We start from the raw sequence: 23,535 nt of genomic DNA on the forward strand, positions 1-23,535 counted from the left end.
ATCAAAAAACTTCATTCCAACTGCATTACTTGGAAAAAAGAAGGTATTTTAGGTTTCACTTTGGATAAGAGAATTTGAAAAGCATCAATTTAATATGCTAGACTTCTGAAATTTCCAAGTGAAGCACAAAATAAGTGAAATTCATGCAATATATCATGCTTATTCAAGGAAATAAATGTAGACGTATTAATCAGTGGCCTGAAACAAAGAAAAAAGAAAAAGCCATAACTCTGCTATGGATTTCCATAAACTCCTGGACACAGAAGAGGTTTATGGATTAATCTCACGAATACTGGCTCTGTTTTTCCTGAACTCATAAAAAGGTTAAACTCCTCCCCAAAAAGCTGGTTTTTAATTTTTTATTTTTTTCAGTCCGCCAGGCAACATATTTTGTAACTCTCCAGACCGCTTTCCTTTATTTTAATAACGGTGTTAAAACTTGTTTAAATTCACAAAAGAGAAGAGATGACATGGCACGATTCATCTCATTAATTCCTGTCAGGAAATCATATTATGGTTCACTTTTTTTTTTTTTTTAGTTTTCTGCCTTGTAAGTTGGAATAAAAGGGTAAAATATTATGCCTGAGTCAACAAGCAGGTGGTGAAAATGTGTAATTTGAGGAGTTTTGTGGCTCTGCCTGCCTGTATGAATCCCCAACATACATTTTTATAATATTGTCTTCAACATATTGGTGATCAGATCAAACAAATTCAAGCCAAACGCTATTGTACCTATGAAATGAATCTCTTCTAAGACAGGCTCATGCTTGCAACTTCAGAAAGAGGATTCACACATGTGGCCAACTGTATAGCTTACAGTCTAATAACCGATAGTCTGTAACTGCAGTACTTCCACAGATGTCTGCCAAGACATATGCTTGGGTCCCCTGGGAGATGATCTCATCATTAATCACAGTGTTTGTGGTTCAATTTAGAATATTGTATTATTTAAGGTTAATACATCAGACAGCATTTAAATCTAGATCTTCCATCCAGACCCAGAGTCAACTGTGTCTCAGGGTTGTCACGACAGAACCAGGTGCATCAGATGAGCTATTCCTGGACTTTTTTCCCAGTGTGCTGGTTTCCTAGTGCCTGAAAAGTGTTTTTTGAGAAAATATCCTTTCTGTCTGGAATAGATGCGTAGCGTGTGGCCCAGCTGAAATCTTTTCTGTACAGACATGATTGTGTAAGAAAAAGGTAGGCTTCATATCTTACCCTGAACAAAACTTGAAGAAAAAAGTGTTTTGAATTATAAAAATTATAATAATTGTGTTATTGTTTAGTTCTTATGGCCCTGAAAATTAAGTCAAAACATTTGACTTCATTTTAGGTTGTTTTTTCAAGACTATATGAAATTCATATAACATTAAAGCTGTGAGATGAGTTCATTGGTTTCACTTTGACATCTATACATTAATTAATATTTGTTAACTTTAGTCACATTTTGTCACTTTACACCACAAACCTCAATTAATTTAAATTACATTTTATGTGATAGACAAACACAAAATGTAGCATAATCATGAATTGTTTGTAGCATCTGTTCATTTTAATCTGCTGCCCCTAAAAATCCTCCTGTACATCTAGATGCAACCATACTATTAATCGTTATTAAATGAAGCTTACCTATTTTATATAAACAGAAAACAAAAGTACATTTAAAGATTTGACTCCTCTTATTTGGTCTACAATTTCGCCTCATTCCGGCTGCCCTACTTAGCATTTTTTTCATTTGTGAAGAAATGGAGCTTTAATCATTATGAGTTATTGACTCAAGGCTCCAGTTTTAACTGAGAGGTGCAACACCTGGCAATATCCATCTTTATTGTATTGATTTAGGCATTCTTCAGACCAATGGAAATCATCTAAGGCAGTCATTTTCTTAAATTTATTGAAATGCAATGCCAGAGAAATGTTTTTAATATATTACTGTCCATTTCCATGTTGAATTATGTGAACCCAAGACAATGATTGCTGGAAAAAAAAAAAAAAAAAAAAAAAAAGGTTGGACATGCAAAACATAATCCATCCATTTTGGCTTCTTTTGCTGAGAAGCCAAGTACATGTCGGTCCATTGTTGTGTAAACAGTCCCATTCAGTTTATCCACAAAACCACCAATGATGGGATTTGAATGGTGTACATTTTTTTGCCTACCAAACCAAAGTACAAACTGGTAGATTTTACAATGCAAAAAATGCTTTCACAATAACTTTTTTCATAACATATACAAGAAACAGAGATATCCAGTTTAAAACATCAGGCAACAAAACAGACATTCAATGCAGATGTATCCAGAAATAATGCTGTTTCTGTTTGGACATGCATAGAATACTGAGTCTTTTGCTTGAAGCAAGACATTTGTGGTTTTTGTATTTCCCAGCTTGACCTTTTAGGGTGCAAAGGAATTTAACATTTTTTGGGCTTTTCTCACATATCATTCTCTCAACCCCACAATAGTAGACCTCAATTGTCTGCACGAATTCCCACTTGGATGACGTGAGAAGAAATACAATGCATATACATGAGACGCAGCATGTATTTGCTCAGAAGGTTGTGTTTAACTCCTCATCAGGACCTCTGCTGAAGCAGAGTCAGTCTCCCCTTCCTCTCCAACCTCCCTGCTTTTGTAGATGTATAGTGTTACTCACCGCCACTTTCTCTTTTGAGCGCCATCCGCTAGATCATCGCACTCTGATTTGCAGCTAACAAAACAGCATGCTCTGCCATTTCTTTCTTCTTATAAGGTCTTGGACCTGTGGCCCGGCTTGGTAGGCTGCCCAACCTGCCACCACTGGCTGGCTTTTATTGGAAGCAGAGCAAAATGTTTGTTTTCACTGTACTGCTGGGAATGAGAAATGGGGGGTACCTTGCTCTACCTTCGAGTGGGGCTGCCAGGATGCGTGCGGAAGAAAAATTGCCCTATGCACACAATAGACGGGCAAGCACGCCAAGACTCAAGACATCACAGCTCAAGGACCTTGGATTTCATCCTCAGCTTTTCTTTTCTTATACACAACTCCCTTAAATCCTAACAGCTGCTTTGAGTGTGGGCTGGGAGGTTAATAAAGAGGAAATGTAGATGAAGTTAGAAATGCCCAGACATAAAAAACAGGTTAATATTTTATCTTTACCATTCTGTTGATGGCAAATACTGGTTACTGTAATGCACTGTGAACATCATGTCTTCCTTAGACTAACAAGATATTCATTTGGTTTGAGAATGTAAAGATGTTACAGCAAATATAAGTTTTTACTTTCAGTATTCTTGTTGTTAAAACAGTGTTGGGTCTTCCAAAGAAGTGATGACGTCAGTATTTCACATAGTTGCATAGTTTGCAGATGATCTGGAGAACATTGTTCACAAATGAGTTTTTCCAGATCCAGGCTGAATAAAGAGCTGCTGTCCTCGTAAATTGATCTCCAGTTTGGTCACAGCTCTCTGCAGACTCTTTGTGCAGACCAGGACCAGGTCTGCAAATTGAATTATAAGCAAAATTATCCAATCTTTTCTAGACTGGATAATTTATCATGTCCTCATGGTTATGCAAAGTTGTGTCCCAAGAAGAGTATTAAGTTAAATTTCTTCTCCAACAGCCAGTGTCTTACCAAGTTGTTCAAGGTTCTTCAGTTGTGTAGTTTGTCCATCACCCGGAGAACATCCTCCAGGATTGAAGGGCCCAGGTCTAGACTAAATGAAAAGCCACTGTCCTCATCCTTAAATTCATCAATGTGTTCACAACTCCCTGTGAACTCTTGATCTCTATGAAAACCCACGCTGCTGTGTTCGCGCCGGCAAGTCTGATTAGAAGCAAAATCATTCCTCGTTTCATCCACTTCCTCGTTTTCACACTTATCGTCTTCTTCACTGTCCAAAAGAGGCAAAGAGTTGCACTTCTTTCTCTTCTTGTCCACAGACCACTCAGGGCTCTGTATGCCCTCCGTTCCATCCAGGTTCAGACGGGGGGGTTTTGGTGGTGGCTTGCAGCTTAGGAAGAGGTTCTGTTCGCTCTTGGAACTTTGTCGAAGCAGGCCGTGACCCATTTTGAGGAAGGATAAGTCTCCAAAACTGTCGTCTTGGCCGTCGCTCCCAATGTGAGAGACATGCCGGAAATCACCAAGGGGTAGACTAATCATTTCGACAGATAGCACTTCTCTCCTCTTTGAGTTCCTGCTGGACCAGCGACTGGAAGATGGATTTCTGTACAGCGACGTTTTAAGTGGCATCCTGATGGATTTACTGGAGTTAGACTTGGATCTCTGTGAATCCTCAGGAAATGATGCAGCCTAAATACATAGTGCCATCTGCAACAACGAAAAAGACAATTAGGATTTAGCAAATGATAGTCTGAAGCAAGTCTGAGCTTGTGCTTGTTCTGGTATTCAGCACCAGATGTAAGTGCAGAGGTCTGTTCTCAGATTTAATGAGAATTGACAGCCGTTGTTTAGAGACTGCACCTGTTGGACTCGATCGTAGTGCAGTGAAATTTAGCATTATTTGGCAGCAGAAGGATGACCCAGCAATGCTTTGAAGCCTTTGTTTATAAATATTTATTTTCCAAATCCTAGGTTCTTCCCATAAGTGCAGGTGTGGTCTTAACATAACCTCCAGAGGAAGTCTATTAATCTACATAAGAATTCCAGTAAGAAAAGAAAAACACTGCAAACACCAGAAGAGTAATTGCTCAGTGTTTTGGATCTCTTCAAACAGTTTTTAAAGACGGATGTATTTTTCTCTCTTTAACTGTCAGAAATCAAACTAAATTTGATGTGGAAAACAAAGTAGTGGAATGAATGAAGAGACTTTGTGTCTTCACCTCAGATGGTGAAGTAAAGTTAAATTAGATGCAGTTATTTCTTAAACAATGTCACTATTTTGGCAAAATCTCAAGTTTGCTATGCAGACTGGAAAAGTCAGTAATTCACTTTTATAATGTATTTCAGTAAGCATAGTAAAAATAAAATTACATTCATTTTGGAAAAAAAACATTTGGTTTTTCCATGTTTTTCTTTCTTTAATTATCATAACTGATGGAAGTCTATTTTTTCAATTGGTAGATTGATTTTATATTGATTTTTTTTATTAAATGTTAATGCACATGCTTTATCTTGATTTGTATCATTTTATCCGTCACCATTTTGCTTTTTCACTCATGAACCAAGTGCACTATGATTCCAAACTGACTGTAAAGTGCCAAGCACAGCGCAACAACCTCTATTTTTGGAAATTTTTCTAAATGGATAAAATTACTGGATTTTAAAGAGTCTGCATTTAGTCCAGGAGGCTTTTTAAATTATAGATTTAATTATAGATAAATGGATGCAATTTAAGTTCAGATGCATCCCAGTCTGTGGACCTATTGCACACGTTACACAAACAGAAAGCTATTTTGGGCAGTTGGTACCCCTCGACCGTTTAAGCAAGTTTTAAATTTATTCCTTTTTCTTGAATGTCCATAATTTTCTGGGAAAAATCTAAAATACTGAGCCTGGAGAAGAATTGTTTTCTAAAACAAAATCATATCAGCCATGATATCTCTCAAATCCAAAACTCTGTTTTAAATTCTTTGTATTGGGCAACATCTTGTTTTAACGGTAATTATATAGCATCTAACAGAGGATTTCGTGACTTGTAAGCATTTTATTTCCAAAACCAGAACACTGTTCATCAACTCTGGCATGTCGATTAGATAATCTCCTCGCCGTAAATGATTTTTACAGCTTTGCCCACATTAGCTCTACATTCGTGACTTGAAACACTAACTCTGTAAATTTGTAAGCCACTTCAACAAACATGCTTCGTCGGGCTGTAAAACATTTTATCGGCACTTTAGCAGCAGCAGGAGGTGCGGACACAACAGCATTCCTTTCCAAACATGTCAGGTCAACCAAAGAGGAGTGTTATGATTCAGCTGTGAGGAAACACCTCATGGCTAAGTAGAAGTTCAGCTCAATAAAATAGATTGACCACAGTTGTTTCATTTATTTGACCTTTATTTATACAGGTTGTCTAATTGAGATCCAAGATCCCTTTTACAAGAGAGACCTTTTAACTATTGCTTCTCTTTCTAAGTGCTTTCCTCAACTCCAAGTTCATAATAAATAATTAAATGGGCTTTCTCCAAGCAGCTTGTCTGGACTGACTGAAAACAGTAAAACAGATAAAAATGGATGAAGATACAAACTTACCAGTCTCTATAGTGTAAAACAAAATCCAGAATATTATAAGCCCATACATGCACACCCGCCTCAGCCAGGAATCTATGCTGCTTCTAACTGCACCTATGACAAGCTCTTCGTCGACAAGATAAGACTTGTCATTCATCAGAGAGCAATACCCATTTCCCAGCTTTGAAATACTGACACAAAGGTGTAGCCTATTCCCGAAGAAGGTTAAAGAAGATTTAATTTAGTATTAATCACTAATAGCAAAGAAACAGTTCTTACCGTTTTCAACTGGTGAGAGCGCTGCTAGTTCTTGGGTAATGAATCTTTTTTTCAGTCAGCATAAAATCCCGATTGCGCTGCAGAATCACCTCCAGGTGTGTTACTTGTGAAAGGCCTACTTGCGTAAATGATAAACCAGAGGAGGTCAGAGTACAAGGGCATCCAGGTGGAGGCTTTGCTTGTTTTTTTTTTTTTTTTTTTTTCAGCTTTTGTGAAGTCAGTCTATTTCAGAAAGTCTGCAAGTCATCAGAACACACCATCGTGACTGCAGAGCAAGTCTGCCCTGCAGGCTTAGGTGTTCAGTTGAGTTTTGCGGTTTGATTGGCTGTGCCCTTCACCTGTGGGGGAAGTAGGTGGTAAATTGGAGCTGCTCATTTTTTCCATGTTATTGGTAAAGATTGAAACTTTGCTGGATTGTTTAGCTCCAGAGAATATACTATAAAGAGAGGGGTGAGGAAAAAAAAAAAAGTTTTAGCCGCCACTGATTGCGTGCTCATTAAAGGAAGTTGTAGTTGGTGAGCTAACAGGTTGACCACAAAGAGGAGGGGGTTAACAGATGTCTAATCTCCACGCTATTGTCGCTTTTCTCTGCTGATTTCCTGTCTGCTGTTGGCTTGTGTAAAGCCCCACAGTCAACCCCACTCCACAGGCTCTTCTGCCTGAATGGAGGCCTTTGGCTTTTCTGTATAATCAAAGAACAGACATGTCTGAACAGGCACCCTGGGTTTCACAACAGAAATAACTGGCTGTTTCCAATTCTCACGCCTCCAACATGTTGCCTGTAACGAACTGTAAGTGTCTCAAAACAACATGTTTTCTGCTCTGCTGTACTGATTGCTTATAGTAAGCGCATTTGCTTATCAACTGTACAACTTGTGGTTAAAAAAACCCAGCTGGAATAAAACATGAAGTTTTAATGCAAGGTGCATGAAACCGTGACGTATGTGGGTGGCACACACTATACAAGGTCATCTTTTGGGGTATTTTGGTTCACGAGGGAGTGACTCATAGCACAAAATCAATGATGATATGAAAGAATATGATCTGGAAATATCTCAAAACATGAGCCAGGAAATTAATTTCTGCACAAATGTTTTTTTTGGACAATCGCCATAGGCAAATCACCAACATAGTAACAAAGTGACTTAAAAACAAAAAGAAAATTATGTTTTGGAGTGATCATGACAACTTTTCGATCTTGGTCGCATAGAGACTGAAATAATTGAAAGGCCACATTACAAATCCGACAACCATGTCAGGAGATATGGGCCAAAATTCCGCCAAGCTATTGTGAGAAGCTTGAAGAAAACTCAAAAAGTTTGACCCCAGTCATACAGTGTAGAAGGTAAATTCTACATTGTAGACCTCTGTAGAAAGTAATTCAAGTTCAAATGATTCAAATGGTCTTTATTTATTCTTGAATTTCATGGATATAAATCATTTTGGTAATCCTAACTGACTTAAAACAGAATTTTTTTTGTCGGACTCAATAGCAAACAATGAGAATAAAAAGGATAGGTGACTTTTTAAACAGTGTGTGTAAACATCTGGTTTCAACTGTAATTTTGTCAAAATATTTCCAATGCATTCAGGCATAAAGGAGGAGAGCTTTGTACACAGCTTTGTCTTGTTCTTTGATTCTAAATATGCATGTTATGAAGGAGAAATCCTTTTTATTCAACATTCCTTTTAAATTCATCCAATAAACAATAGGCGTGCCGGCTTTTCCTCTCCTCTTCTCCCGCTCCATGCTCCAGTGCCAGGACAGTCTCCAAGACCAGACACAATTACTCACGCAAATGAAACTAGAACCTCCAGCCAAGTCTGAAAGAGCATTTCACAGCATCTCCCTTCTGAGAAAAACTTTCGTCCTCCACCTACAGCCACAAAGCTGCTTTTATACTAGCAGACACTCGGGTTGAAGAGTCTGTATTATCTGCAGTATTTGGAAGTGACTTCAGAAGACCTGCAGGCAGACAGAGGCTGGGCTTATTCCGCTGACAGTGTTCTCATGCAGTGTAGCCTCCGGACTGCTAGGTTTAGCCTGAACTTCATTTCAGTATAAACTTCTTTTCTAAGGCCTGACCATGGTGGGCAGTGTGGTTTGATGCAGCTATGCTGGGTCTGAAATCATGCTTTTTCTTCTTTCTGCAAAAGAGTGTTTCCAGTTATTGCTTTGACTGGTGCTAGAAGCTCAAACTGAGGCTTTGGTGGATCCTCCCCGAGCCCTTTGTTGTGTGTTCTTCAGCTCCCTCTGTACTAAGGGTCCGAGGAGGGTTGCACTCAAACAGGATTTACTGCTTGCTTTGTCTGAGTTCCTTTAACCAAGACATTGTTAAATCATGTCAAAGATGGCACACATAGCTTAACTGAAGTCACTGATGGTTCTTCTAGAATATATAATGCTCAGATTGGAATTAAGTTTTAAACTGAAGACAAGGTTAGCCTTTTTTCCACTTCTTGGAACAGCTTTAACCTGACTTTTCAAGGTTTTTACAGAGAAACCTTTTCAAGGTTTTTACAGAGAAATCATTTTTTTAATGATTTTTTTTTAAAGCCTATCCATCAAATTTCTCTATTAAAAAGCCAGAGCATCTGCTCCAATAGATAGAGGCAACAAAATGTAACTTTCATAGAAGTGCTGGACTGCAGCTAATCAGTCAGCAGAATTCATTTCCAGGAACATTTCGTTCATGATCAGTATGAGTCATATTTACATAGAACACAGAAATAAGAGAGTCACAGGGCTTTGCTAATTGCAAAAATCCTAAATGGTAAAAGCAGATTTTCTGCTTATTTTGTTTGTCAATCTAATGTGTAATCAATCTAACCATTTAAGAAGGGATACAGTCCGACATTGACCTACACCTTCCCCTTCAGTTCAGTTATCCTTATTTAAATAGAATCATCTTGCAGTGAACGTCAAGTTATACTACTATACAAGACATATGGTACCCCATATAGATTGGAATTTAATCAAAATGTAATTAAAATCAACCAAATTCAGATTTTTGCAGTGCAGACATCTAACTAGAATGATGTCTAATGAAATGCAGTCAGATTTACAGAATTACAGTAGTCTAACCTTCTTGTCAGAAGTGATCAACTGAATATCAGCCTTTGAGAATAAGGCATGTCAGAAGTGGACATGGAATAGCTGCATTTACACCAAGATAAAATTACGTAAAGGTGACTACTTAAAAGAAGTGCGTGTAAATTTGCTTGACATAATCTCCAATTAAGACTAAGTTTGTGATTTTAACATACCAAAGTTGAAAAATACTGGGATAATATTGAGCATGAATATCTTTGATAGGCACTATAGTTTATAAATTAGAGCAAGAAGAGAATAATAGTGAAGAGTGTTCAGTGTTTCGTCAATAAAACTTAAGGCTTAGTACATATCTAGCTACTCTAACTGAAAGCTACTCCTAAAGGACATAATCAGATAGCTTACTCCATAGGAGAGGAACCTGATAACTAAAAGGTCTCCCTCTTATGATGCTTGAAACCACAGAGCAAAACAGAGAGGTGCTACAAAATAATTATTTAAAGTTGGATGGTGCTTGGTTTTCAGAGCTTTATGTAACTTTCTTTGTGAATTCAGAGATAGCCGAAAACGAGCAGCTTAAATTAAAATACATATCATCTTTCTATCTTTCTTTCTGACTGCAGGAAATAGGATGGTATTTTTATTTTTTTGGGGAAAGAAGATATTAAAGAATTACAGTAGTCTAACCTTGAGGGAACTAGTTTCTTGGGTAGGACATTGTTAATTTTGTCAATTTTTTCCAGGTGAAATAAGTGTATCCAGACAAGACAAGAAAGGTGGGGAAGAAAGATGAAAGTGGGGAGACAAAAATAAAGAGTGAAAATAAAGAATACAGGAAAACACCCTAGCATTTCTGAAAACGGTTCCCAACAATTTTGAACCAGTTGTTACATTTAGTAATAAAGTAATTGAAAACATTTTATTTATACTGATTTAATACATTTCTGCCTGACCCAGTTTCTGTTTAGAAATATTGAGATATTTTACTTTTGAACTCACTTGAGTGACGCACACCTTAGTCATCCTGGTTTAGATGAAAAGGCAAGTTGAGACAATAGTTCTACAACCACAACATTAAAGTCACGGTTTTTGTAATGGAACCAAAGATTGACTCCTGTGTTTTCTTTTCATCAGAATTAGATCATAAAAAAACGTCTCACTTCCTGGCTGTATTTACACGCACTCTGATGAATCAGATTGAACTTCTGAGAAGTTGGCAACAGAAATGAGACTTTAGATTTTTGTGACCCGTAGCAGTTTTTTCTGAAAACCTTTATTCCTTTGGGACTAAATGAAAATGCCAATTGCACATATTCTGCATTTTTTTCCTACATAAAAATAATCAGGAATACAGGTGTAATAATATATTATGTTTCAGCAGTCATTACTGGATACAAAACCACATTTAAATCATGGCATGTTGGCTTCAGCTCTTTGACATGCTGAAAAGAGGGAATCAAGTTAACAAAAAGCAGAAATCTTCAATGCAATGAAACATTTTGAATTTTTGTAATTTCAGCCTTTTTGACAGCCTTCTGGTTAAATATTTGAAGCCTAACAGTTGCACAAACTCATTTGTTTTACTAAAGAATATCTTGCAATCAGAGAGCTTTTCCAGGACCCAAGTATGTGAGACGTAATTTTGCAAAAAATACATGGTTGGAAATCAAGCGAGGCAGAGGCCCTTCTTTTCATTTTTTTTATGATTTTTTTTTTTTACAGCCTATCCATCAAATAGAGAAATGCCAGGAGGTAAGGTCTTTTGTAGCCATTTTTCATTTCACTGTTTATTTCTTCTACTTCTACAAATTCCAAAGGCAATCTCTGACTCCATGTAGCAGAAATCTGTTCAGATTAAAACGTTGACCACCAACAACCACATGCTGAGCGCAAGCACCGTTACTCATACATAAAAACACAAAGCTCTGAAACTCTGAAAGATTTACCTTTTGAATTTATAATCTGTTTATGCCTTTTGAAATCTATAAACAAAGGTCTACAATCCAGCCTGTTTTACACTGGAGGAAAAATTCACATTTTGTCATGTGACAGTCACAAATTTTAATTTGTGCATTATCCCTTACTATGATATCATTTAGTCTAAAAATTAGGTACAAGTACTGTGAGAAGATCAGGAGGCAGTCTCCTTTTTTTTTTGCTATTTCTGCCATTCTGTTTTTCAAATGACATTTTTCATAAGTGCTATGTTGAAGTATTTTAATTGCATTTGTGTTTCTCTTTGGTTACATGGCTTGCACAGTGAAAAAAATAATAATAAAAAAAGATGTTGGACTGTCATAGTCAAATGCTTGCAAGACGCACATAAAGACAAGAGACAAATATGAACAAGTGTTTCTGTTGTTTTTTTCCCCAACAGAAACTGGATAATGTTGTACCTCTTCTGTGTTTTATAATGAGTGATGATTAATCCATGACTGAGTGTGACACGTTTCGTCTGCGCAGGAATGCCACTTTGGCCCTTTTTGTGTTGCTCCAGCATTTGGCGCACACACACACACACGCACACACTGAAAAGTGCGCAAGAATTTGTCTCCCATAAATCACATAACCCAGAGGTTGTGACACACAGAAACACACGCTATGCCACTGCACACACACTCCAGATAAATAGTACCGTGATTAACCTGACCACACTACATTATAGACTGAAATGTTAGCCTGAAATGCAGAAAAGGCTTTGGATGGGAAAACCCCCATTCTTGTCTGGGATATTTGTCCAGTTGCTTCTTGGCTCAGGGAATGTCTACATAAAACTCTCCAATGACTGCTGGTATCAATGAGTAATCCATTGTTCTGTAATCTGTCAGGTTGCAGTGCTCACAGCATGGAATGACAAGTATTTTAATAAGAAGCGCTCATCGTACTCATGCTGTAACTTGTTTTTATCAGATACAAACACACAGTCGCCTGTACTTCACACGTACCAAAGTGGATCTGACAAGTTGTGCTGGGGGAACACGGTGGCCACCTGCTGTGTGAGCGACTTTCTGCTGTGTGCTGAACTGGCTGACTCACAGAGCTGATGCTGTTCAGGATGTCATAACTGTTCTGGGGTCTGGCAGGAGTTGGACTATTAGGGGAAATCAACTGGGCTGGTGTCATATAGCTAATCTTTATGTTGTTTCTTTGTATAAGAACACATAACATTTGAATTTGAATGAAAATATGATTTTATAGATAAGTGAAAATCGTGTATTTTTAAAAGAATGTATTTCAAGTGTTTACATTTGTTCATTTTGATGTTTATGGCTTACTGCTGTTGAAGACCTACAAAATGTAGTGTCTCAGAAAATGTTAATATTACATACAATTTATAAAAAGGGCCACATTATATTACATATATAATTTCATATTGTCTTTTTAATTGTTGAATTTTAAAATGAAATACAAATGTTTGAAGTTGCATAAATATAATTTACTTTTTGCAAGTTCAGATTGTAGTCTTCGACTTGTCTGGTTAATTAGCTCTGGTGTCTATCATCTTCCTTTGGATCTCACTGCATAACTTGGTCTGCAGTCCAATCAAGCAAAGTGACATAATGCTTCAATAGAACCTTATGTCCTTATTGTACCACTGACCACGAGGACAAGTGCCCATGTTATCAGGAAAGGGGAACAATTAGTGGTCTAAAACTTCCCGATAGACTGTTGCTCATGCAGCCCATAACCTTAATATGGCTGTGTGAAAACACTGACTCCAGCCGCAGTCTGTTCCTTGCACACTTGTTTTCTACCACACTTTTTCCTTCCACAAAATCTTCCACTAGTATTGCCCGTTTAGGCACGACTTTCTAAGACTGTTAAGAAATTTCTGCCATCAAGTCCACAGTCCTCTCTGTGATTGTGTTTGTCATAACACACATCTCTGAGTTAGAAATTCTGGTTTTGGGTGGTGTTTTATAGTTTCCAAGTCATGCTGGGTTCCGGGATTACAGCACCAGACACCCACACATGCACGCATGGATACTATATCAGTGTTTAGTTACAGGGTGATGCACTGGCTGAGCATCTAGATAGCAAGTTAACTCCCCAGGCAAGGAAACATCAGTCATCTTGAGAAAAGGATGCATCACGTTTCCCATATAGCACCTGTTAGTCATCAGAATTTCTTTAATGCTTCTGGACTGTATATTGGTAAAATGTTATAGACCTTCAGTCTTTCAAGGCGCAGTTTGGTGTTGTCTCCAGCAGAGAGCATGGGAGAGGAGGAATATATTATGTTGATAAGTTTGCTCTTTTGTACTTGTTTGCGTTTTGTTTAGTTTGAAGATGCAGGAGTTGTTTATTTACCTAATGGCGTTCGCGTGATATTTCATAGTTGCGTGCCAGACAAGGGTTTGAGTTCACATTATTGGAATGATAATAGCAGCTTTCCTCAACCCAGGGGTGGAGTGGAGGGCAGCTTCCCTTCACAGACCCTCCGCTCTCTTCCTCCTTCTCACTTTTACCCTCTGCCTTTCTCTGCACATGGATAGTGGAGTCCCCATGATGCTTTCCAGATGTCTCAGCTCAGTGACCAGATTGACAAAACCCTACATCTTCTCTTTAAGTCATTCTCATTCATGTCCTTAAACGAACGAACGCACGCACACACCCGCCTACTCTATCCTGCATTTCACTGTCGTGGTAAGGAGATATTTTCTTGGCACAAAAAATATTTTTTACATAATCCTTTTAAAGGGTGGCTCACACTGCAGAGAAATAGCCACTCTTTCCTTTCAAAATATCATATAAATCTGTGCCACATCAGGATCAAATAAATGCCTTAATACATGATTTCCTTCCTGAATTAAAGTTGTTCTTTTCTTTGTGAAGATGCAAACACTTCTGTTTCGCATTTGTTGCCAGTGCAATCATTTTATGATTTTGTGTTTCTGTCCATTCATTTCCATTTCATGCCTGTGGATGCATTATTTTTATTCATCTTGATATGAGATTATTTCTCTGTTCTCAAGCAGATTTTGACCCTTAAAGAAATTTATTCAGTGCTATAAAAGTTAGGTCAGCTATTTCCAGCCCAGATGTTTAGGTAAGATCAGGCTGCAGAATTGCCATTTCTAGGCATCACTGTCATGATGCCGTTAACTGCGATGAATGTCTCTTTCCTCTTCACCCATTGTTCATCCATTTGTTATATCAGCCATTGAACCCTAACAATGCTTCTTTCTTTGTGTCTTTTTATATTTAAAACAAACATTTGGATTTTTGCGAGCCAAGCCAAAAACTGCTTCTTTAACTCTGTCTACTAAACTAGAATAAACACTGCTTTCCTATTCATCTGTGTTTTCTGTAGGGTTCCCTTTCAAACGAGCGCGACTATGAGACGGTAGTGATGATGAGGATGAGGCAGGCTGCCGAACGTCAGAGGCTCATCGAGCAGATGCAGAGAGAAGATGATGAGGAGGCTGCAAAGTCGTAGCTTTAGTTTCATAAAGCCTCTTGTGTTTTTCTTTTATTGTTTTATTGTAACATAGTGTGGAAAATAAACCTTTTTGATAAATTAAGGCAGTATTTTCATTTGTCTTGTTTTCATCTATATACTGATAGCGTATGACTTGGTGCAATGTAGAGAAGTTAAACCTGCTGTATGTAGAGCCACATTACACAGCTACTGAAACAAAGCTTATCAGCAAGGCCAGATAGAACAATGTAATTGTTCATTTGAAATGATAAAACTTCTATGAATTCAGTTTTCTGTCTTGCTTTAAAACTGAGATTAGTTTATATGTTTTATGCATGATTTGTCAGTGGTCTTTGACCTGTGGATTAATGTTATCATCACATAGGTGAATCTCAAGTAATATATAATTGAAAAGTTTATTTCAAGAATTCAAAAAGGGAAACTCATATGAGAGTGATTCATTAAAAGCAAAGATACATTTCAAGTATCATTGAGATGGAGCTTGAAATTAATGTTGATGATCATAACTGACTGTTAATCCCTAAAGAAAGCAAAAATAAATTGTTTCTCATAAAGTTGGAACATTACCTAAATGTTAGTTTCTGAATTAAAACGTGATATTTGGTCCAGAAATGTTGGGGTAATTACTGCATCATTTTTGCCGTAAGGACGCGACAACTGGATGTTCTTCACAATCCTCTCAGTTCAGCTGGCAGCTTGTGCACCATTTTTTTCACAGTTTTCCTTCGACTCAATTTTCCAGTAATATGCTTGTAAACAAAACTGTGATCACCTAGCTTCTTTAGTTATTACCTTCCATTGGTCTACTTTTCTTATGCAGAGATTCAATGACTTTCCAGCTGAAAAATGTCAAGTCGGCATCTTTTCCCAGGATGACAATTTCTGAATTAAAATCTATTTGTCAGTGGTCTTGTGTATTTTAAAGTCCTTTTCCTTCTTGTAATTCAGTTCAAAACATAAAGACTGAACATTTTTTTCTGCGAATGCTCATGTGGCAAAAGAAATAGCATTAGAATGTAGAGAATTAAAATCTTATCATTTTGGATGTCACTTTCTGGACTGAATTTCTGAACTTAGTTAATTTTCCAATTGTATTTTATTTAAATTCACTATTACATTCAGATTTTTTTTTCTTCACAACTTATGCAGATACGTAAAATATTTGATAATATGTAAATTAACTAATATCACCATACTCAGTATAAAATGTGTTTTTGTGATATCTGTTCAAATCCCATCCATAGCAGGCAGAGAGAAATCTTTTGGTTTTGGTTATTTTTCTATGCAACACCAACAATCATTAGTTCATGGCACATCATAGTGCGTGCTTAGTCTTTTCTTGTTGGGTTTTAAAAATGCCAGATTTGCCTGGCTCGGCAGCAAAACAAGCTGTGAAAATAGCTCTATGATGTAATGTTCATCAGTCAACCATTATGTGGCCAAATGTGACAAGTTATTACCTCATTACTTGTACCAAACAAGTTTTGACGTTCAAATCTTTCTTCCCTCCAGCTTGCATGCTTTATCAGCTTCTGTAGGGTAAGTCGGGGGCAGTCCAAACCACAGACCGTGTGATGTGACTGTGGAAATCATTTTTGCCCCATGTTAAACCAGTAATCAGTGATTGGAACACTAGGTATGCTTTTATGGAATTCTTGTGGGTTCATTGTGATGAAAAGTAAACTCACTCTGGAGGCTCTCCATTTTATTTCGATGGTTGGGATGATAGTTCTTCCTGGTTTCCTATTTCCAAATATCCTCGCCTCACTGAGGAGGCCTTGGCTTTTATTTATTTATGGTGCTGTTTATTGAGCTCCCAGTACTTGCTCTACTTTAATTGCTTTAATATTTGCATGTGATCTCTGCAAAACATTTATTTTTGAATGTTTCTTGAAAATATGCTTTGAATTAGGGCTTATGATCAACAAAGCCCTTAACTGCATGTTCTTTCTATATCCACTGAATTGTTGTTTCGGGATTATTTAAAAGCTGTTTTTGTTGGGAGACTTGCATTGTTGATTGATGTTCACCTCAGGCTCAGTACTCCTTGTACTACTCAGGACATAGGCCCCGACCTTTTCATATTTTCTGTTTTTACAGGATGTAAAGCCAACATTCTGCAATAACATTTGTGTTTTTGCACTTCTGGGTTTCCATTCACACACTTTCACTCCAACTTCGCTTTTGTTGGATCATGACACTGGCCGCAGAGCGTGCTAAATTAAAAAACACATTTTGAAATATGTGTTCTGCCCCTTGATATTGACACTGACAAATTTTGATTTGTTGTTTCTAGATATTTCGCAATAGTCTTATGCAACATACAAAATCCTGCAGAGGTTTTGCTTATTTATGCTCTGCTAAGTGACACGCTACCATTCTTTGACACATATTCGGTCAGTCCTTGTTGTGGTCACCATGAGTTTTGTAACAGAATCTTCTTGCTTGGGAACATACATCTTGCCAGAACAGTCTGTTTTCCTCGTCTCTCTGGTGTTATGGTGTGTCTACTTCTCTTTGTCCTGTCATTGTGTTATTTAGGAGCCACATGGAAGCTTCACAACAACCAATCCAGTCATGCATCCCCCTACCACTCCTGCGCTGCTTCTCCACAGCTCTATTACACAACGTCCAGCTGTTAGTGGTGGGAGACATCTGCTCCTCTCCTCCCGCAAAATCCCTTCATAACATGGTTTTGTTTGTGTGTATCCTTCTCCTCTACCCCAGCAATGTGATAAAAAAATAAAAAATAAAAAATCAGAAACACACCACCTTTGTCTGAATGACAACAGAGGAAATACAGTCACAGGAAACACATTCACCACCAAAACTGCCCAAAACCAACAGTGGTTTCTGCTGCTGCATGCAAACCATCCAGGGAGGAAGACCTTGTTACAGTATCCTTCTCAGGAAAGATTTAATGTCTTCATAGCATCACAGCCTTCCTATCTGAGGATGATAGTTCTCTGCTTCATCTTCAACTTGGAGAAGGAAGCAATATTATGTATTAAGCAGCAGGTCTAGTTAGAGTTTGCCTGGCAATGAATCTGGGCTTCAGGTTAATGATCTGGGCTGGACCCAAACACACGCTGGGAGACACAGGGCTCATATGAAACCACCTCGTGTTTTTTGGCTGCTGTCGGCAGGCTTTCTCATGCCTGACATGCAAGTGTCTTATCCTAAATTATAAAGGATATTTTCAGGGTGGGATGTATGTTTATCAAGTTCTGTGCATGATGGGTGGCTTACAAGATTCTGCACGTACAGATCCTAACAAAAGGGTCCATATCCTTTAAAGTTTAAGTTTTGTCATATTAAAATCACAAGCTGTGATCTATTTTATTATGATTCTGACAGGGACATGTGATAAGGTGGTTTATTCTTTATGTGAAAATGAAAACATACACATGGTTTTCCAAATTAAAAAAATATATCTGAAACTTTTGACAATTATTTTTTCACTTTTTGCTATTCTTTACAAAACAGTTCAATGCTGCAGAAGAATAAGTTTTATATTTTGCCGCAAGTGGGTTTATGTCTGGAGTTTTATTGGGTCGTTCTAATCAATTTGCTTTGATCTGGACGTTGTTGTCGTCCTGCTTGAAGGACGACAACCTCTGCCAGCGTCTCTGTTCCAGCTGAAGAAAAGCTTTCTCAAATCAAGCCGTCAACGCAGTTTTCTGGAGGTTTGTTCCAGATTAGAATAGCTTAACTAACTAAATGTTGCTTCTCCATGTTTGGATATGATTCTGATGGTTACTTGAACCAGAAGAACCAAGTGATGTGGAAAGTTGATTCAACAACAGCAGCTCTTTAATATATTTTTGTGCTGAGCCATTTAGTGATTTATAAATCAACAAAAATATTTTAAAGCGTATTCTCTGAGCTGCAAGAGGTCAGAATAAGGACTGTGTCTTCCTGGCTTCAGTGAGAACGCATGCAGCAGTGTTCAGGTTGAACCGCAGCTGTATGGTTGTCTTTAGGCATGGATGAGTTTTTCAAGGTCTTGTTGAGACATTAGTCTTTAAACCCTGGAAATGCTCTTGAAATGATAAAAGGCTGACTTTGTAATTGTCTTTTTGTCCGCAGATTCACATCAAAGTTCATCACTACACATAGTTTTGGGTCTGATTAGTTGTTTCCTTACAGCATGACGCTACCACCACCAAATGTTGATCTGGGTGATGCACAGTGCTTATTTTCTTTTACAGATAGTAACATTTTGTATGCAGGATAGAAAGTTCAGTTATGGTCACGTCTCTTCTACAGATTTGTTTTTCCCCTAAAACACTTGCAGTCAACTGTAAACTCATTCTAAAGAGTTATATCGACAAAATATCTCAGTTGGGCTGTGTAGCATCCACAGCTCCTCCAGAGTTACCAGACATTTTTTACTCTTCTCTTATTAATGTTCTTCCTTATAATAATACTTAAGAAGAATAGATATGCTTTACTCTCTACATTTATGCATTTATGAGATTAAATTACATGGATGGACTCCATCCTACTTCTTACTGACCTTATTTAGAAGCATCAGGATAAAGGGGGTTGAATACACAAGCTAAGTATAGTTTTTATGCTGACATTTTTCTTTGTATGAGTGCATAACATGAAATCCTAATGAATGACACTGACGTTTGGGATTGTGACAAAGTAAATGCTTTTGCTACGCAAGGTGAAGCAACGAATGTTTTTATTGTTAGATAACAATGGATTGGTTATTGTTAAAATGCATGCATTTATTATTTATTGTTAAAAACATTTCAGATCTCCACATTATTTATTCATGAACAAAATGCTAATTGAATGTGCAAAAAGGTTCTCTGACCTCATATGGACAAATAGTTTCAACACACCTGCAGTAAACAACATTACTAACAAATGGTTCAATAAAATCTCTGGAATGTGGTTCCATCACACCATCAACCAGGGAACCCGGTCAATCTGAAGCCTTATAAAAAAGATTTCCTCAGCTCTAAAGTTGCTTTTTCTCATCTGTGGTGGTAAAGGCATCATAACATAAAGCAAAAAAGGCTATAAGGCGATAAATCACTCCATCTGTTTGTGGAGACACCACACCAGTGTCTGTCCCACTCCCGTCATCGACAGCACGCGGAAGCCGATCTTCTCCAGCTTGTCCAGCACCAGGCGAGGTGGGTCGTCCACATGGTATTCAGAACTAAAATAAGCATAAACAAAGTAATTCTGCCTTCCGCAGATGTGGGATTTCTCTCTTTCAGTAAACTCTGCTTGGAAAGTACATGGCTGCTAAGTGTTCTGGTGCTCATTCACTTCCTTCCACACCTTGGTTCATTTCCCAGAAGGATCTGAATCAGATTGCCAATGACAACACTTCCCTGTTCTGTAACCCATCACCTTGAATGGTTTACTCTCAATCTGTGAAGCAGAAGCTTTCCTCAAGCACACTTTTTTTGTTCCAGCCAATTGACTTGATCTCAGCTCTGCTGTCAATATGTGTGCTTTAACAGCCAAAAAGAAAGAGACACCCACTTTTAACTGTCAAAATTGAGAAATATGGCCCTGCGAGAGCAGATTTTCACCAATCCAGCTCAGCTCTGCACGTCTGTGGAGGTCAGCATTAGAACAGTGTCTTTAGAGATTACGCTTTTCAGTTTGTCAGATGATGGCGGAGATATACGAAGTTTCACAGGATAGTTTTAACCCCAAATTTATCTGCAGCATGTCACAAAACACCATAAGTGTTTCCATTTGCAGCCACTCACAAATTGTTTCCCAGCATGGTTGTTTTTCTCGCCCCCAGGTAACTCATGACAGATGGATCAGAAAATTCGTCTCCTACATTCGTTGGACCACACTCCTGAAAAACAATGATTTGATATCCATCAACAGTTTGATTTTCTAAATGAATGTCTCTGGCTATTATTTATGCAACTGTCGCTTCGATGCAGACCTCTGGCAGGTACAGGATAATAAACAGTAATAATATCAGGGCAGGCTAAAAATAGATGATCTAATACTCAGAGGCTATAGAATTAGGTTGCTGGAGCTGAGCAGGCTGGGAAATGAACATGCATAACAAAAGAAATAGAAACAGATGCAATATGTGCAACAGTATTTAAGACAATGGCAAGAAATACATTTAAAAAGGCTCCTTTTTCAAGCTGTGTAAGGTGCCAAATGTGCAAAAGGACAGTAAATAAAATGAATTTGCTTTTACATATACTACAAATAAAATTAAATTGGAACTAAATGCACTTATTTCATGAATAGCTAAATGTCATATCATAAATCATATTTCTGTAACTTACAGCTAATGAAAACCCAAAATTCATCCACTCACTACAACCAGCTTACCTTTTTATGGTTGTGGGCATGGACTGATGAGGACTTTAACAGATTATCAATCTGTCACAGACCAAGATTTCAATTTCTCTGATAACCATTTAGAGAAAAATAAATTTAATACCAGAAATAGTATGATCTGGTCTCGTTATGGGCGACACCACCGTGGGCGACCTTGATTTTGTCCTGCAGACAGGCACTGAGACCTTTTACAAAGAGTCACTGTTAAACTATGCCTCCTGTTTACAGAGTGCCTTTTTCAAACCTGTTAAAAACTCTAACAAAAGGAAAAAGTGCGGCAGAAAAAGATGCACAAATACAATTGATGGCCATGAGAGGACGGTGAAGCAACACCAATTCAGGAGTTTGGGGGAGACGCACATTGACTGAAGTTGGAGTCGCTGCCTAAAGCGAAACCTCAAATTAAAAGTGTTCCATTATTTTACTTAAGCCACGCATGAGTCAGAGACAGTGTGGAAAGAGTTCTTCATGGGCTACACTTTTAATGTCTTTACTAATCTATGCTTGGATGTTGTGTAAGTGCACAATATGTCTGCATGGTGTGTCCCTCTGACCAAGGCATTTTGTTCCACAAGGGAGACAGATAAAAAGCTTGACTACAGAACCTACTGCTCAGTAGGTTCTTTAGTCTGATTTGAGAAGATCTCTTCTCAAATTAGAGTTCATTTTGTATATTATTTGTAGATGAAGGTCCCAGAGTCTGGTGGAAGAGTGAAGAGCAACATGGGAGTTTTCTTTACTTCTACTATGGGATTTCCACAGTCAGTGATGATTTGGGGAGACTTTCCAGAGGACTTCTCTCTGTTGACCATCTTATAGAGGCGTTACATTCATTTTCCAGCTGACTCGGCGGCAGCGCACACAGGGAAAAGCACAAACACCTGATTTTGATTTGATAATGGTGATATTACTGTGCTGATTGGTCAGTAAACTGGCCTTACCTAAATCCTGCAGATAATTTGTTTGATTTGGTCAAGAGCAAGATATTAAAAAATATTTTGTCTTATGTAATTTGAACACATTTTTTGAATATTACATTTTGGGTTTTCATTTGTTGTTAAGAATATGACTTGAAATGATATCCATCTAGGTACGATGAATTTACTTAATAAATGAGTTTCACTTTTTGGACTGATTAACAGAATAAATGAACCTTTATATGATATTCTAATTCATTAAAATGCATTTTAATACTTATTAACATTTGAAGTCAGTAAAACTGTATAAAAGAACAATTATTTTGCCATTTGTACCCTGTGGTGCACTGTGAAAAATTTAAACTTTTATCTTGCCCAATAAAAACCCCCATAACATTTCATTGGTTACCCTGCAGAGCTTGGCCAATTATATTCAGAGGAGACTTGCTCTGTGACTGTGAATATGGGAAAATGTATGTGTGCTGATCCATTCATCCAGAAAGTAACTACATATCTATTTAAATACAGAAATAGCTACATGTCGATTTCAAAGATAAAACTAATAAATCACCAGCAGCGTATTTAATGAATTAACAGTTATTTGTTTTCAAATTTAACTTAACAATTTGACTATGGTTTGAATTGTGCCACTGTTGGAGCTCCATACACTTTAGAGGCTCGTCTGTTTTCCTCTGCACGCAGAAAATAAGAGGCCTCCAGATAAATATTAGGTTCAAGTGACAACTATGATTGATAAGTAAAACACTGGGTGCCGCTGAGGCTAAATAAATCCGGCAATCTCCAATCCAAGCAATGCTTCTGTAAAAGCAAGGCACGAGTTATTTATACAGGATATACACACCAGTCGGATCTGCGTGCTGATGAGCATGTAAGGCATCCCTGCCCCTTGGCTTTGGTCCTGTTATCCCCTGGGAATGACTCGAGAGGTGCCTTCAAAGACGCGACTGCCTCTGATGAACTCCTGCAGTCAGCTTTGTTTGGAATGCGGAAACGCCCACCGTGACTGGCCAATCACGGCTCACCCTCAGCCAGCTCTGCAGACACGGCATGTTACTCAACACCACCGCTGGTTTATTGACACGAGAAATGCTGGCCAGCGTGAGCACATAGAACAAATGTTTTCTTAAGACCAGTTTTCTTTCGGTTTAATTAAAGTTGTGTATTTTTTTTTTGCCTCGTCTCTGCAAATATTTTCTTTACAAATATCGGCCGGGAATTCAGGAGCAAATTTCCCATTTTTCACCAAGACGCATAACACATACGTTTTAGTTAATATACATGTTTTTTTTTTAGGCCCGAGCAGCTAAGC

General features: G+C 37.8%; 3 protein-coding genes across 4 annotated transcripts in view; 1 reads left to right on the top strand and 2 right to left on the bottom strand.

Annotated features, from left to right (window-relative positions):
• The window catches only part of dnajc17 (DnaJ (Hsp40) homolog, subfamily C, member 17), a 35,264-nt gene extending 20,239 nt beyond the window's left edge, over nt 1-15,025 (top strand). The window contains exon 11 of the mRNA XM_055038406.1: nt 14,815-15,025. Within this exon, the coding sequence (XP_054894381.1) occupies nt 14,815-14,940 (126 nt within the window). The 3' untranslated portion in view covers nt 14,941-15,025. The remainder of the gene's footprint in view (nt 1-14,814) is intronic.
• LOC129365283 (cdc42 effector protein 3) lies at nt 1,878-8,987 on the bottom strand. 2 transcript variants are annotated; one of them, XM_055038408.1, is made up of 2 exons: nt 6,449-8,987; nt 1,878-4,306 (listed from the first exon to the last, which is right to left on the bottom strand). In XM_055038408.1, the coding sequence occupies exon 2, from the start codon at nt 4,226-4,228 to the stop codon at nt 3,629-3,631; it is 600 nt and encodes a 199-aa protein (XP_054894383.1). In that variant the 5' UTR covers nt 4,229-4,306; nt 6,449-8,987; the 3' UTR covers nt 1,878-3,628. The 2 variants fall into 2 exon arrangements, with proteins under 2 accessions (XP_054894383.1, XP_054894382.1); XM_055038407.1 differs by lacking the exon at nt 6,449-8,987 and adding an exon at nt 6,191-6,442.
• A 4,594-nt stretch (nt 15,026-19,619) lies between the features above and the next one.
• gchfr (GTP cyclohydrolase I feedback regulator) lies at nt 19,620-23,213 on the bottom strand. Its single transcript, XM_055038511.1, has 3 exons — nt 23,068-23,213; nt 20,688-20,782; nt 19,620-20,122 (listed from the first exon to the last, which is right to left on the bottom strand). Exons 1-3 carry the CDS (start codon nt 23,101-23,103, stop codon nt 19,993-19,995), a joined length of 261 nt encoding a protein of 86 aa, XP_054894486.1. The 5' UTR covers nt 23,104-23,213; the 3' UTR covers nt 19,620-19,992.
• Nucleotides 23,214-23,535: the final 322 nt, after the last annotated feature.

Source organism: Poeciliopsis prolifica, unplaced genomic scaffold (genome assembly GCF_027474105.1).
Source record: "Poeciliopsis prolifica strain line A6 unplaced genomic scaffold, Auburn_PproV2 SCAFFOLD013, whole genome shotgun sequence".
NCBI classification, from domain to species: domain Eukaryota; kingdom Metazoa; phylum Chordata; class Actinopteri; order Cyprinodontiformes; family Poeciliidae; genus Poeciliopsis; species Poeciliopsis prolifica.

Bases quoted from the DNA above. Each gene is read 5' to 3' on its own strand.
- LOC129365283 (XM_055038408.1), bottom strand. From the start codon at position 4,228: ATGCCACTTAAAACGTCGCTGTACAGAAATCCATCTTCCAGTCGCTGG.
- gchfr (XM_055038511.1), bottom strand. From the start codon at position 23,103: ATGCCTTACATGCTCATCAGCACGCAGATCCGACTG. The intron at 20,783-23,067 runs GTGTGTATATCC...ATTGTTTTTCAG, and splicing joins TCAGCACGCAGATCCGACTG to GAGTGTGGTCCAACGAATGT. The intron at 20,123-20,687 runs GTGAGTGGCTGC...TGCTTATTTTAG, and splicing joins ACCATGCTGGGAAACAATTT to TTCTGAATACCATGTGGACG.